Genomic DNA, 12,766 nt, shown 5'->3' on the forward strand with positions numbered 1-12,766 from the left:
AACAAAATCAATGAATTTGTCTATCCAAGCCCACAATTAATTTCAAAAAATAAATGAATATAACTTCCAAAAACATTTTTCTATAAGAGGCATAGAAAAAAAGATCTTCTACTTGAAAAGCAGAGAAACAAATAAAAATAAAAATTCCAGTATTTCAGTCTGAGTAGCAAGGTGCGGAGAGAGTCCCTAGGTATTGCCACTTTCTAGATCTCTTAGCTATACAAAGAGAGGATGCCTCCAAGAATTTTAAAGTACTATACACTAATTTGACTAGCTTTTCTTAAAACCAACAAATATTTAAACTGACTTGTTGTCTAAATGGCACATGTTTTTAGAAAAGATTAACCTGAAAAATATTAATCACACATAAACAGGCCTGTGACTATACAAATTTAATGAAAACACATCTTCCAGTTAAGAAGACAGAGATAAGAGGGAGGAAGAAAGGATACAAACTCACTGAGTGAATACAGTAGGTAGTACACTGTACAGACATTATCTTCTCATCCCTCGCCATTCCCCCAAACCAATGTCCGACCCTTCCCCTAAGTTCTGCATCCCAATGAATGGTAGCACCATACTTTGCTTACACTAGAAACTGGGCATCATCGTTACCTTTCAAGGTTTCTCTCCTATTACATTTAACCAATAACCAAGTCAATGGATTTTATACCCTGATTTGTTTGCAAATCTCTCCTTTTCCTCCCACTGCCAATTGTTGGCCCTTTCCAATCCATTGCCCTCACTGCAGATAGAGCACTCTTTCTAAATTAGGTATCTTAGTTTATCTTCCCGTCTGCATATTTTTCTCACTATAAGATGCACCTGACCATAAGACGCAACTAGGTTTAGAGGAGGAAAACAAGAAAAAGAAATTCAGAACCAAATGGTGTTAAAATATTTAATAAAATATAGCAGAATAATATTTCAACCATGTAAAGTGAACAGCAGTCAACAGCGGTATTAAGAACCATCATCACTGTCTTTAACAAATGAGGAGAGACTTTAAGATTCAAGTACTCTTCGTGTTTTCTGGGAACCCCAAGAACTCATCATCGCTAGTGTCAGAATTTATGAAGCTCGGTTGTTCACAATCACTGATATCACTTTCTGCATTATCTTCATACTGACCAGATGCCCTGAGATTCAGCAGTAAAGTGGGACATTTAAGTGTCCCCAGGGGCTTCGCGTGGGCCCACCGCTGCTTCTTCTAACAGCTGTTGCCACCGCTGACAGGTCAGGTGATACACATCATGGTCTGTGACGCAATATTTGCTCCTTAAGATGCACAGACATTTTCCCTCCACTTTTGAGGGGAAAAAAAAGTGCATCCTATGGAGCAAAAATGCAGTATTTCAACAGCACTCTTTTACCCTCAATATTGTAAGTTCCCAACAGTCTTAATATAACTTACATGTTATATCTTAACATGGGTCCGAACAGCCTCTTTACCCATCTCTCCACTCTCTTTCTTCAATTCCAGGCTCCAATTAGGTTTTTCCAGCAATTTCTTCCTCTGAACTTTTTGATCCCATGTCTTAATTAACAGCCCTATGATATACCACGGTCTAAATTTCTCCCTCTGTGACTCCTTTACACAAGTCAAAAATATATTTATACACATATGTGTATATAAATATATACATGTTTGCATTAGCTGTAAATAAACAGGGATGTATGCTTACTGTGGGTTGAATCATGTCTCCCAAAAAGATATATGCTGAAGTTCTAACCCACCGTACCTGTGTATGTGATCTGATTTGGAAATAGGGTCTTTGCAGGCATAATCAAGTTAAGATGAGGTCATACTCAATTAGAATGGGCTCTAATCCAATATCACTGTTGTTCTTATAAGAAGAGAAAGGAGACACTGGGAGGAAAAGACATAGAGACACACAGAGGGAAGTTGGCCATGTGAGGGTGAAAGCAGGCTGATGCTTCCAACTAGAAGCTAAAAAGAGGCAAAGCAAGTTTCTACCAAGAGCCTTGGAGGAAGCATGGCTCTGGTGACACATTGGTTTTGGACATCTGTCCTCCAGAACTGTGAGAGAATAATTTTCTCTTGTTTTAAGCCATCCAGTAAAGAAACCATCATGTAAAGAAATTTGGGCTTTCTTTACTCTAAACAAAAAGAGTGCAATTGGAATGATTCAAACAGATAAGAAATAAAGTAAAGCTGTTTTTTAGAAAAAGGACCCTGTTTACAGGGAGGAGAATATAGTATAGTACAGTGTATGCTTTATTGATTAGGGTGAGAAAAATGTAGCATAGTATACTTTCCTGTACTTGTCGTATCCTTCACCAGAGTGTAAGTTCTGGGAGGGTAGGCACCGTGCATTTTCCTGTCCATTCATGTATTTTCAGTATCTAGTGCACTGCTAATTCCTAAGTAAATATTTGTTAAATGTATGAATAAATAAATTTTTGACAATAACCCTATTAAACATATCATCCCTGAAGGATCTTACTCAGCTTTGTATCCTCAGTACCCAACACATAGCAGATTGTAAAGAGAACAAATAAACAATGTTGAGAAATTAAGTAATTTGCCAAAATGCAACCATAAAGTATTAATAGTTCATTTCATTTTTACTGTATCATAGGAAGATGATAAAAAAAAAAAGACGGTGCATTAAATCTTTTAAGCAACATATGCTTCCATGTGGAATTAAATTACAAAACACAGAAGGAAAAATGGCTAACTCCTTGTTTCTGACATCACCACCTTTAGAATAACTGGTAGACATTTGATACTAGTGACTTAGGTCACAGACAGAGATGGAGAAATAATCATTCCATTCAATTCATTTCCAACTACTCACCACAGGAATTATTAAAAATGGAAAGACCCTCTTTGTTAGAAGCATGGTTCATTTTAATGTTGCCACAGTATTAACATCAAAACTCTTTGATGTAATTTGTTGCTTATTTTTTTATTGTATTATTCATTTAAAACAATATTATATAAAGAATTACTTGAAAGGAAGTCTCCTTTTCCTTTTTGAAATGTCTTATTTTCTGGAATAGCAATAAGTGATGTTATAAATATGTAGATACATTACAAAAGATGTGGTTTATAATTGTGCTTGGCCTTTTTCATCAACATATATCATCTGATGAATTTCATTAATTATAAAAATAAAACACACTTTTCTGTACTTGACTTCAAAGTAACCTCAGAATTACTTTTAACATCAGCACATGTTCTACCTGTAAATTTATGCTACTCTTTTTTTATATATATTTAAAACAGAAATCAGCTTTGTGCTTTACAACAAATATAAATGGGGCAATTTGGATAATGAAAATAAATGAATAACAGCAGTACTAATAGAGCTGATCTTATTTGTGATGGCTCATTAACTCTACAGGATGCAATTCACTACCCTGGCTCAGGGGTTAATAATGGTACATCATGGAGCTATTAGTAAAAGAAGGTTTCAATAGGAAATTAACAGAAGGTCTGTTCATTCATTGGGAAGTCAGTATCCCCCTTTGAATATATAACCACATTAAACCACATACTCAAAAAGGTCATAAAGAGGAAAAGTCAAAGAAAAGAAGTAATTGGGTATTATTAGATTACTACAAGCTAGTAAGCACTTTAATGCATTTGATTACTTAATTTAATCATCATGTCAATCCTATCAGGTAGTTACAAATATTAACCTCATTTTTCAGATGAGGAAACTAAGGCTTAGAAACTTGCTCAAAGTCACATATTAATGAGTGGTGGAGTTTAGATTCCAAAGAGCAGTAGGACTCCAAAGCCTTTGCTTCTAACTAGTCATACTATTGACAAAAAGCCTCCCTAACTCTGCCTTGTATCCAACCACACCTAGGCTAGAATAATAATGAACAAATAAAAATTCTCATGTTTTAGTCTGAGTTACCAAAGGTGGGGAGAGAGACCAATCAACAACCCTCTGGGGACAATTATCAGATTCCAAGAAGGAGAGAAAGGAGAGAATGCTGTTTGAAAAGATATATTCCCTAAACCTTTTGTTTTCATAAATAAATGACAGAGTTAAAGTGCGGCAAAATATTGTCCTATGGGTGATGCTGAAGAAATAATGTAGGGGGCATAGTTAAAAAAGGTTGATAAACATTGATGTCCTCTGACATCTAGTCTGTCATTAACTAGCTGTAAGATCCTGGGAAAAATGGCACAACCTGAAGCAGCAGTATTTCCCATGACTGGCCCAGACGATCTCAAAAGTAGTGCTCTCCAAATTCTGGCCTGTGGATCACAATTAGTGACAATTTCTGTGCTCTGAAGAGAATAAGTAAAATAAGTACAGGGCAGCAATATTCTCACTTGATAAACTGTATCCAGTTTAAAGGATGGTCCTTTATTCTTATATCAGTTTCTTACTTCTTTCTTGTTAATATTTCAATAGGAAAATGATGATGGTGAAAGTACACAGTAGAAGGTTTTTAAAATTTTTCAATGGCCTTACATAGCAGAATAGGTTGGTTACTTTATCTCATTCCATAAACTTTTTTGAATTGTTCTAGGGTTATGAAATCCCACACAGGGAAGCACTACGTTAATATATTTTGGAACTCAAAATGTTCAGGCTTTTTTACACGACTACAGCACTTTACAATTTTTTAAGCATTTTCATATGATTATCTCTCTTGCTGCTCTATAGTTTATGAGACAATCTCATTTTTTCACAAAGAGAAAAATAGAATATAGGAAGGTTAAGTAACTTGCTCAAGACTACAAATTATTAAAAAGCAGCCAGATTCCAGTATGTGTCAATTGACTTCAGATCCGTTCTGCCTTTTAATCTCTAAGTAGTTTATAAATCTGGCCAAAGAGAAGGATCCTAAGTACAGTATTCTCAAAACACAGAACTAATGAAACTGGTATCTGGGGATATGGAGCAAGAGTTTTATCTTTTGGAAGTTCTCCAGGAGGTGCTGGTATGCAGACATGTTTGGAGACCACTACTCAACACCAAACAGTACCTGCCTCTGTCCACCCAGCCCCTCTAGGAAAAATAAAAGCTTTGGAGTCATACAGAACTGGGTGTTTCTGGGCAAGTCTTATAATCTGCCTAAGCCTCAGGTCTTCAACTGTGAAATGAGGATCAAGCTGCCTAATAAGGTGTTAGTATTAGAAAAAATAAGTGTAAAGGGCCTAGATATGGTAGTCACTGAAAACTGGAAGCTATTTTAACCCAACAAACAAAAGTCCAAGACCAGAAATCTTCACTAGTGAATTTTAAAAACTTTTAAAGGAGAATTAATACCAATTTTTTTCCAACTCTTCTAAAAAATAGATAAGGGAATATTCCAAAACTCATTTTACAAGGAGAGGTTACCCTGATATACAAACCAGGCAAAAATGCTACAAGAAAAGAAAATTATAGGCCAATACATCTGATGAACACAGATGAAAAAAAGCTCCATAAAAATAGTAAACTGAATTTAACAATACATTGAAAGCATCATACACCATGATCAAGTGAGATTTATTCCAGGGATGCAGAGATGGTACAACATCCACAAGTCAATGTGCTATACCACATTAACAAAATAAAAGATAAAAAACCATATGGTCCTCTCAATAGATGTAGATGAAGAATTTACAAAATTAAACATTCGTTTATGACAAAAATGCTCAACAAAGTTGGTAAAGAGGGAACATAAGTCAACATAATAAAGGCCACTTATGACAAGCCCACAGTTAATGTCATACTCAGTAACGAAAAGCTGAAACTATTTCTGCTATATCAGGAACTAGACAAGGATGCATGCTCCTGCCACTTTTATTCAACACATCATTGAAGTTTTACCGAAAGCAATTAGGCAAGAAAAATAAATTAAAAGTGTCCAAATCTAAAAGAAAGAAGTAAAACTACCACTATTTGCAGATGACATATTATATATAGAAACCACTAAAGACTCCACCAAAAAACTGTTAGAACTAATAAATAAATTCAGTAAAGTTGCAGAATACAAAATCAATATAGAAAAGCCTGCTGCATTTCTATGTACTAACAACAAATTATCAGAGAAATTAAGAAAACAATCCCATTTATCGTACAATTGCATAAAAAGAACAAAACAAAACAAAAAAACCCTAGAAATAAACTTACCCACAGAGGTGAAAAACCTGTACACTGAAAAACATAAGGCCTTAATAAAAGTATTTGAAGAAGGCACAAATTAATGGAAAGATATTCTTTTCTCATGGATTGGAATACTTAATATTGTTAAAATATTTATGCTACCCAAAGTGATCTACAGATTCAATGCAATCCCTATCAAAATTCCAATAGATTTTTTCACAAAAATAGAACAAACAACCCTAAAATTTGTGTGGAACCAGAAAGGATCCTGAATAGCCAAAGCAATCTTGAGAGAGAAGAACAAAACTGGAGGCATCACCCTCCCTGAGTTCAAACTATACTACAAAGCAATAGTAATACAAAGTATAATATTGGCATAAAGATAGAATAGAGAGCCCAGAAATAAACCCACATGAATATGGACAATTATTGTAATTTACAACAAAAGAGCCAAGAATATACAATGCAAATACAGAGAGGATAGTCTCTTTAATAAATGGGGTTGGAAACTGGACGGCCACATTAAAAAGAATGACACTAGATCCGTATCTTACACCATATACAAGAATAAACCCAAAAGGGATTAAAGACTTGAATTTATGACCTAAAGCCATAAAATTCCTAGAAGAAAACAAAGGGGAAAAGCTCCTTGACATTGGTCTTGGTGGTAATTTTTTGTATTTGACACCAAAAGCAAAGGCAATGAAAGCAAAAATAAACAAGTGGGACATAATCAAAATAAAATGTTTTTGTACAGCAAAGGAAACCACTAATAAAATAAAAAGGCAACTTACAGAATGGGAGAAAATATTTGCAAATCACATATTTGATAAGAGTTTAACATTCAAAACATATTAAGAATTCACACAACTCAATAGCGAAGAAAACAATCTGATTGAACATATTTCCAAAGAAGACATGCAAATGGAAAACATACATGAAAGATACCTGACATCACTAATCATGAGGGAAATGCAAATCAAAACTGCAGTGAGATATAAATCACGTCACAGTGTTAGAATGGCTATTAACAAAAATACAAGAAGTAAGTGTTGGTGAGGCTGTGAAGAAAGAGAATATTTGTGCACTGTTTGTGGAATGTAAATTGATGCAGTCACTATGGGAAATAGTATGGAGGCTGCTAGAGGTGGGGCGTGGGTGGTGGGTGGAGTGGACAAAATGGGCAAAGGTGGCCAAAAGGTAGAAACTTCCAGTTATAAATTAAGTTCTTGGGATGTAACGCATAGCATGATGATTATAGTTAACAGTACTTTATCACATTTTAAAAGTTGCTAAGGGAGTATATTCCAAAGTTCTTATCACAAGAAAAAATTTTGTTATTATGTGTGGTGATGAATTAACTAGAGTTGTTGTGTTCATCATTTTGTGACATATACAGATATTGAATCATTATGTTGTCTGCCTGAAACTAATATAATGTTATATGTCAATAAAAAAATGGAAGCTCTTTTACTGCCTAGTATGATTCTCTAATATTAATGACTAAGAATAAAATGTGTATAATAAATAGTGATGAATCTAGAATGTTCCTGAAGCACATTCACAACAAATACTGATAACACACTCATTTGCGACCTTGAGATAGTTTGTAGGTCTCAATTTCTTCCTCTGTGAAATAGCTATATTGGTTAATTACTAATGTATCTCCTGGCTCGAAAATCTAGGGCTCCATAGTTTTGGTGGAATTAAAAGCCCAGTTTTGAAAAAGTGGTTCTTAGTAGAATATTAAACACATATATTGAAATAATTGGTGCTTATAAATAACAGATCTCCATAATTATGCTGTCATTTTCTATCAAGGTTAGACTATGTCCAAACCTAAATGTTTGCTTCTTTACAGTTTATAATTTTATATGCTTAGCTTCAAAAATATTTGAAGCAATATTCAAATGCAGAAATGTATGATATCTAATGCCCCTGAAGTAAGTACTAATAACACTCAGGTATATGTGCTTCCATATTTTTTTCTATGTGTAGTTACACATACACATGTATTCTACCATGGTATTCTTCATGTACCACTACCAAACGTCAACAGACCAACTATATACTTTCTATAAGCTTCATCTGTGTTAATTTATGAGTGTGTTCAACCAATTACTGTTGATAAAAAAAACTGTGTTATATACTCCTTCAAAAAATATGTGATGCAACTTACAAAAAAAAATTAAAATAAATCTAAAATAAAGACAGAGGAAGAACTAAGAACCCCCAACAAATAGGGCAGGGAAGATGATATTTTTTTTCCAGGAAACTAGGAAAGCTGTCTATAAAAACTGCACATTTAAGTTAGCATTAAGATTTTCAGCAGTTTTTAAAATAGGAAAATATGGCTTTTTCTTACTATTTCTTACCAAAGATGGGGCATACTAATTACCAGTATGCAAATAAAACTTAAATGTAGGAAGTTTTTCTAAGGAGAATAAAATTTATGCATTTAAACCCTTCTGAGGTAGTAGTGAGTACTTTGTTCACTCTGTTCTTCTGAGAAAGCATGTACTGAAGTAGTCCACATTTATTTCACTCTCATCTTGCTGTTTTCTGTTCCCTCCTTGTTTTATAAAAGTCAAATATATTTCAATAATGAAAACACAAGGCTATTATGGTAATAGGAGAAAAGAAGGAAAATTATATCCATTACCCATGCATATTAAGAGGCAGTTTTTGATCCCCTGAGCATGATTAATTTTATTGATTGCTTTCTACCCTCTGTCCTCATTATAATCAAAATGAAAACTCCCTCCTGGTTTTAGCCCTAGTTTCTTTTCTGTTCCCACTGTCTCTGCCCTGGCTGGGGTTCATGCTTGCCTTCACCTTGGCTGCTCTAAAAGCCTCCTTTTCAGCTGGTCCATTTGCTTCCAGGGCCCTCCACTTCGAGCATCCTGTAAACGCAGCTATATTAAGTTTTCTAAAGCAGACCTACAATTATGTCTTTTCTCCACTAAAACTCTTTCCTGGCCACTCACTTTACAATAATCCTGTGTGCCATTCAAGATTCCATGATTTTCTTACAAATTGTTATTCTGTACCTGGGGGTACCCTGCTCTCTAGCCAGACTGCTGGTTAGTGACTAAACTTAGTCTTAGATTTTCATCTCCTTTACCATACTATTGCATCTAATAAGACAGATAAATGAAGACAATAATAATAACTGCATATAATTTCTATGTACAATGTGCCACAATTCTTTATAGATATTTGCATAGTTTACATTTGCCACTAAATCTAACTTAAGGAGGAATGCTTATACTTATAACCAAAAATCCGGCGCTGTCATTTCATATTTTATATGTATAAAACTTATTCTTTCACTGCTGATATAGGATTTCCTTTTAGTTGCCAAGGTGCATGAGGCCAGCTGGCAGGATTGGACTAGGGAAAAAAATATGCCACGTTGAACTCCATTGCAATAGAAACAAATGAAACCTAATTTGCTGACCTGTCTTGTTTATTTTGGTTCATTCGTCTCAGTGTTATATAGTACAAATGACTTTAAAGTAAACATCAGGATACCTGGAATTTAGTCCCATTTCTGCCACGCCCAGAAAAATCTTACAATTTCCCTGTCCTTGTTTTTTTCATTTGCAAAAGGAGAATCTGTCTTGCTTTATTCAAACAGTATACATGCATAAGTAATTATTATTTTATTTGCTATTCCCTACAACACAGCCCTTTTCTATATCTATTTGCTCTTCAATTCTCTATCATTCTCAAAGCTTTCAAAGCCTTCATAATTCCATTTCAGTGCCACTGAGAGTCCTAGAGAAGGACATAGACACCAACTATCCAAAACAGTGTTTGATATATTCTTTTATATTGGATCATCTCTAAGGACTTTCTCAGCTTTAAAAGAGTAAGAAAAAGGACTCATGGGCATGGACAACGGTGTGGTGATTGCTGGGGGGAGGGGCATATAATGGGACTAAATGGCAATGAAAAAATACAATAAAGATTAAATTTAAAAAGCAGTCCGATTATATATTCAAATTTATATCTGCAATTCACATATTTCTTATATATAAAGAAAACTTCAGATATGTAAACATCATCCCCATCCTGCTATCTGAGAAGTGCTTGGACATGCCAAAATTTCCCTGTCTCATGATTCTAGACTTCACGAAGGCTTAGAATGTCTTCTCCTTCTCATGGACATAATACCTGCAGGAAGTATCACATCTCTTGTAGTACTTCATACAACAGTTATTCCTTTTACAACTGAATACAGATTTGTTTTAAATAAACATGTGAATTTGAAACAACAAATTACCGAGACATATTTTATATTAATTCTTGTATTGCTTGTTTTGATATTAGAGATTCAGAAGAAAAAAAAATTCCCACCAATGTTTTCTTGGGAAGGAGAGGCAAAGATTCCCAAAATGTCTACTTTGTGAGATATAAAAGTATATGGTAACAATATATAGCACACAGGAAAATATAGCAACTACTTGCTTCAAAAACTAGGCTGGTCATCCTAATGGAAATAAGCCAGTCAGAGAAAGACAAATAACCTATGGCAATGTATGTGGACTCATTTGTATGTGGACTCAAACTGATGAGCAAAATAAACTGACAGGCAAAATAGAACCAGAGGGATGGATACATGGAACAGACTGACAGCTGTCAGAGGGGAGGGAGTGGGGGGACTGGACAAAAGGTGAAGATTATTAGCCAAAGAATATATATGCATAGCCCATGGACACAGATGATAGTGTGGTAAAGACTGGGGGCTGAGGGGGCTGGGAGGGAGTGAGCAAAGGGGAGGGGGAGACTAAAACAGGGACCATCTGTAATAGTGTCAACAATAAAAAATAGAATTTAAAATCAAGATGGCAAACATACTAACTCTCCTTCACCTTACTAACTCCCCTCCCAAAGTAGACATTGATAATTGATACCAGAAATCAGATTTCTTTGCTGTCCTATTTTAAAGGTTTACCTGGCTGAAATCTGATCTAGCTGACACTGCCATGTCTTTCAGGACAGTCTGTATGAACTTCCAACAAAATTACAGATATGATAAAGAAACAAGTTTTTCTACAGTGTGGAGATTTTAGAATCAACTCATCTGAGTGACTTTGAAATGCTAAGTAAATAAAAATAGATGCCTCCAAATACACATACACACATACATAAAACACATCTCAGGGATAACCAAGGTAGAGGTAATTTCACAGTCTAGTACAAAAAAATGATATACCATATTCAAGAATTTTTATTCTTCCATATTCGAATGACACTCAATGAAAGAAAAAAAATATCTAGCTTAGTTTTCCCTAACACAAAATACAACACTTGTAGTTTTAACTGAAATTAAACCTTAATCTTAAAATCTGTCATTATTTATAAACACCATAAAAAGCAGCACTGAGTGACTCAGATAGCAGAATAATAGAAAGGGTATTTATACAAAGACACTAAAACCTTCTGGAACAACAGACTGAAAAGAAGCCAGTACTTACTTGGCATAACCCACTGATGCACATATCCAAAGAGTCTGTATTGCAACGAGTCCCATCTAAGACCTTCGGTGCTAGTTCAACAACCAGGGCTGTTCCTTTGGCCTGGCACTTGAGTGAACATGGGTTGTCAGGGTCGTTAGACACAGGAAGCCATTCATAAAACTGGCCATGGTGTTTGACATCATTATGAGCTGAGCATTGCTGAGCTCGGAAATCACCTGCTTCTGGTGGGCAGTCCTGCAAAAGAAAGTGGGGAGATTGAGAAGGGCAGGTGTGTGGTCTTTCAAGGCCTTAGAATACAAAACAAATATCCTGGTCATTACAGATGGACTCTCCAGTGTCATTTGAGAGGTCATATGATTATTTGGTCCTCAGAATGAATATATTTGACAAAGTAACAACCATGAAATGTATTTTCTGATTGAAGTTGAGACTGAAATAGACCTGACTAATATTAGTTGGGAAACTAACCACCTTGAAATATACTTTCTGAAAGATGTTTAATGGTCCATGGGTTCCTCCACATAGTGATATCACTTTTATCTCCTTATAACTTATGTAGAACTTAGTAAGATCAGAGGATTAGTTGATAGCATCTCTGTTGATAATATTTTAGCCAATAGCAGCAAAAACTTTCATTCAAAAAGTTTTTGTGGGGTTGTTCATGAGTTGTTCTTTTTGTTTGTTTTAAATTTAGGCTGCACAGTATCTAGAATTAATCATGGGCAACAAAAAAGAGAAAACGACATTTATACATGAGTTTCTTTAGCTTAATGCAGCATGGCCAAGGAACAGCAGCATGGCCGAAGGGAACTCCCATCAGATGGGAGTGCGACCGCACTGCGGTGGATCTCTCGCAGCCTAGGCTTCCTTGTGTCTAGAGCAGAGGCAATAATAACACCCAGCTCTCAAGGTCATTCCTTGTGAGAATCTCAGGAGCTTTTGCTGGCCAAATACTGACATAAAGAACACCGTATATGGTAGTTATTACTATCTATTTAATGAAGCCATTGAAGAGAAAGAGTTGGAGAATAAGGAGATTTTCTAAATTTGAATTTTAAATAATATTGGCAGAGACCAGTGGAAAACAAGAAAGTTTTAAATGTACATTATTTATAAAGGGCTTTTTGAAATGGTAAACTGTAACTAACATGGCTATTATCTAATGAATGATAATCTTCAGTGAAAGCAGATATGATT

The 12,766-nt window shown here is 35.0% G+C and overlaps 1 protein-coding gene across 1 annotated transcript in view; it reads right to left on the bottom strand.

The window, feature by feature from the left end:
* The window catches only part of ADAMTSL1 (ADAMTS like 1), a 400,901-nt gene that overhangs the window by 293,275 nt on the left and 94,860 nt on the right, over nt 1-12,766 (bottom strand). Inside the window, exon 4 of the mRNA XM_090274075.1 lies at nt 11,567-11,803. Coding sequence (XP_090130201.1) covers nt 11,567-11,803 — 237 coding nt within the window. The remainder of the gene's footprint in view (nt 1-11,566; nt 11,804-12,766) is intronic.

The sequence above is a fragment of the Furipterus horrens genome, unplaced genomic scaffold, assembly GCF_987537825.1.
Source record: "Furipterus horrens unplaced genomic scaffold, mFurHor1.1.pri manual_scaffold_4, whole genome shotgun sequence".
NCBI classification, from domain to species: Eukaryota; Metazoa; Chordata; class Mammalia; order Chiroptera; family Furipteridae; genus Furipterus; species Furipterus horrens.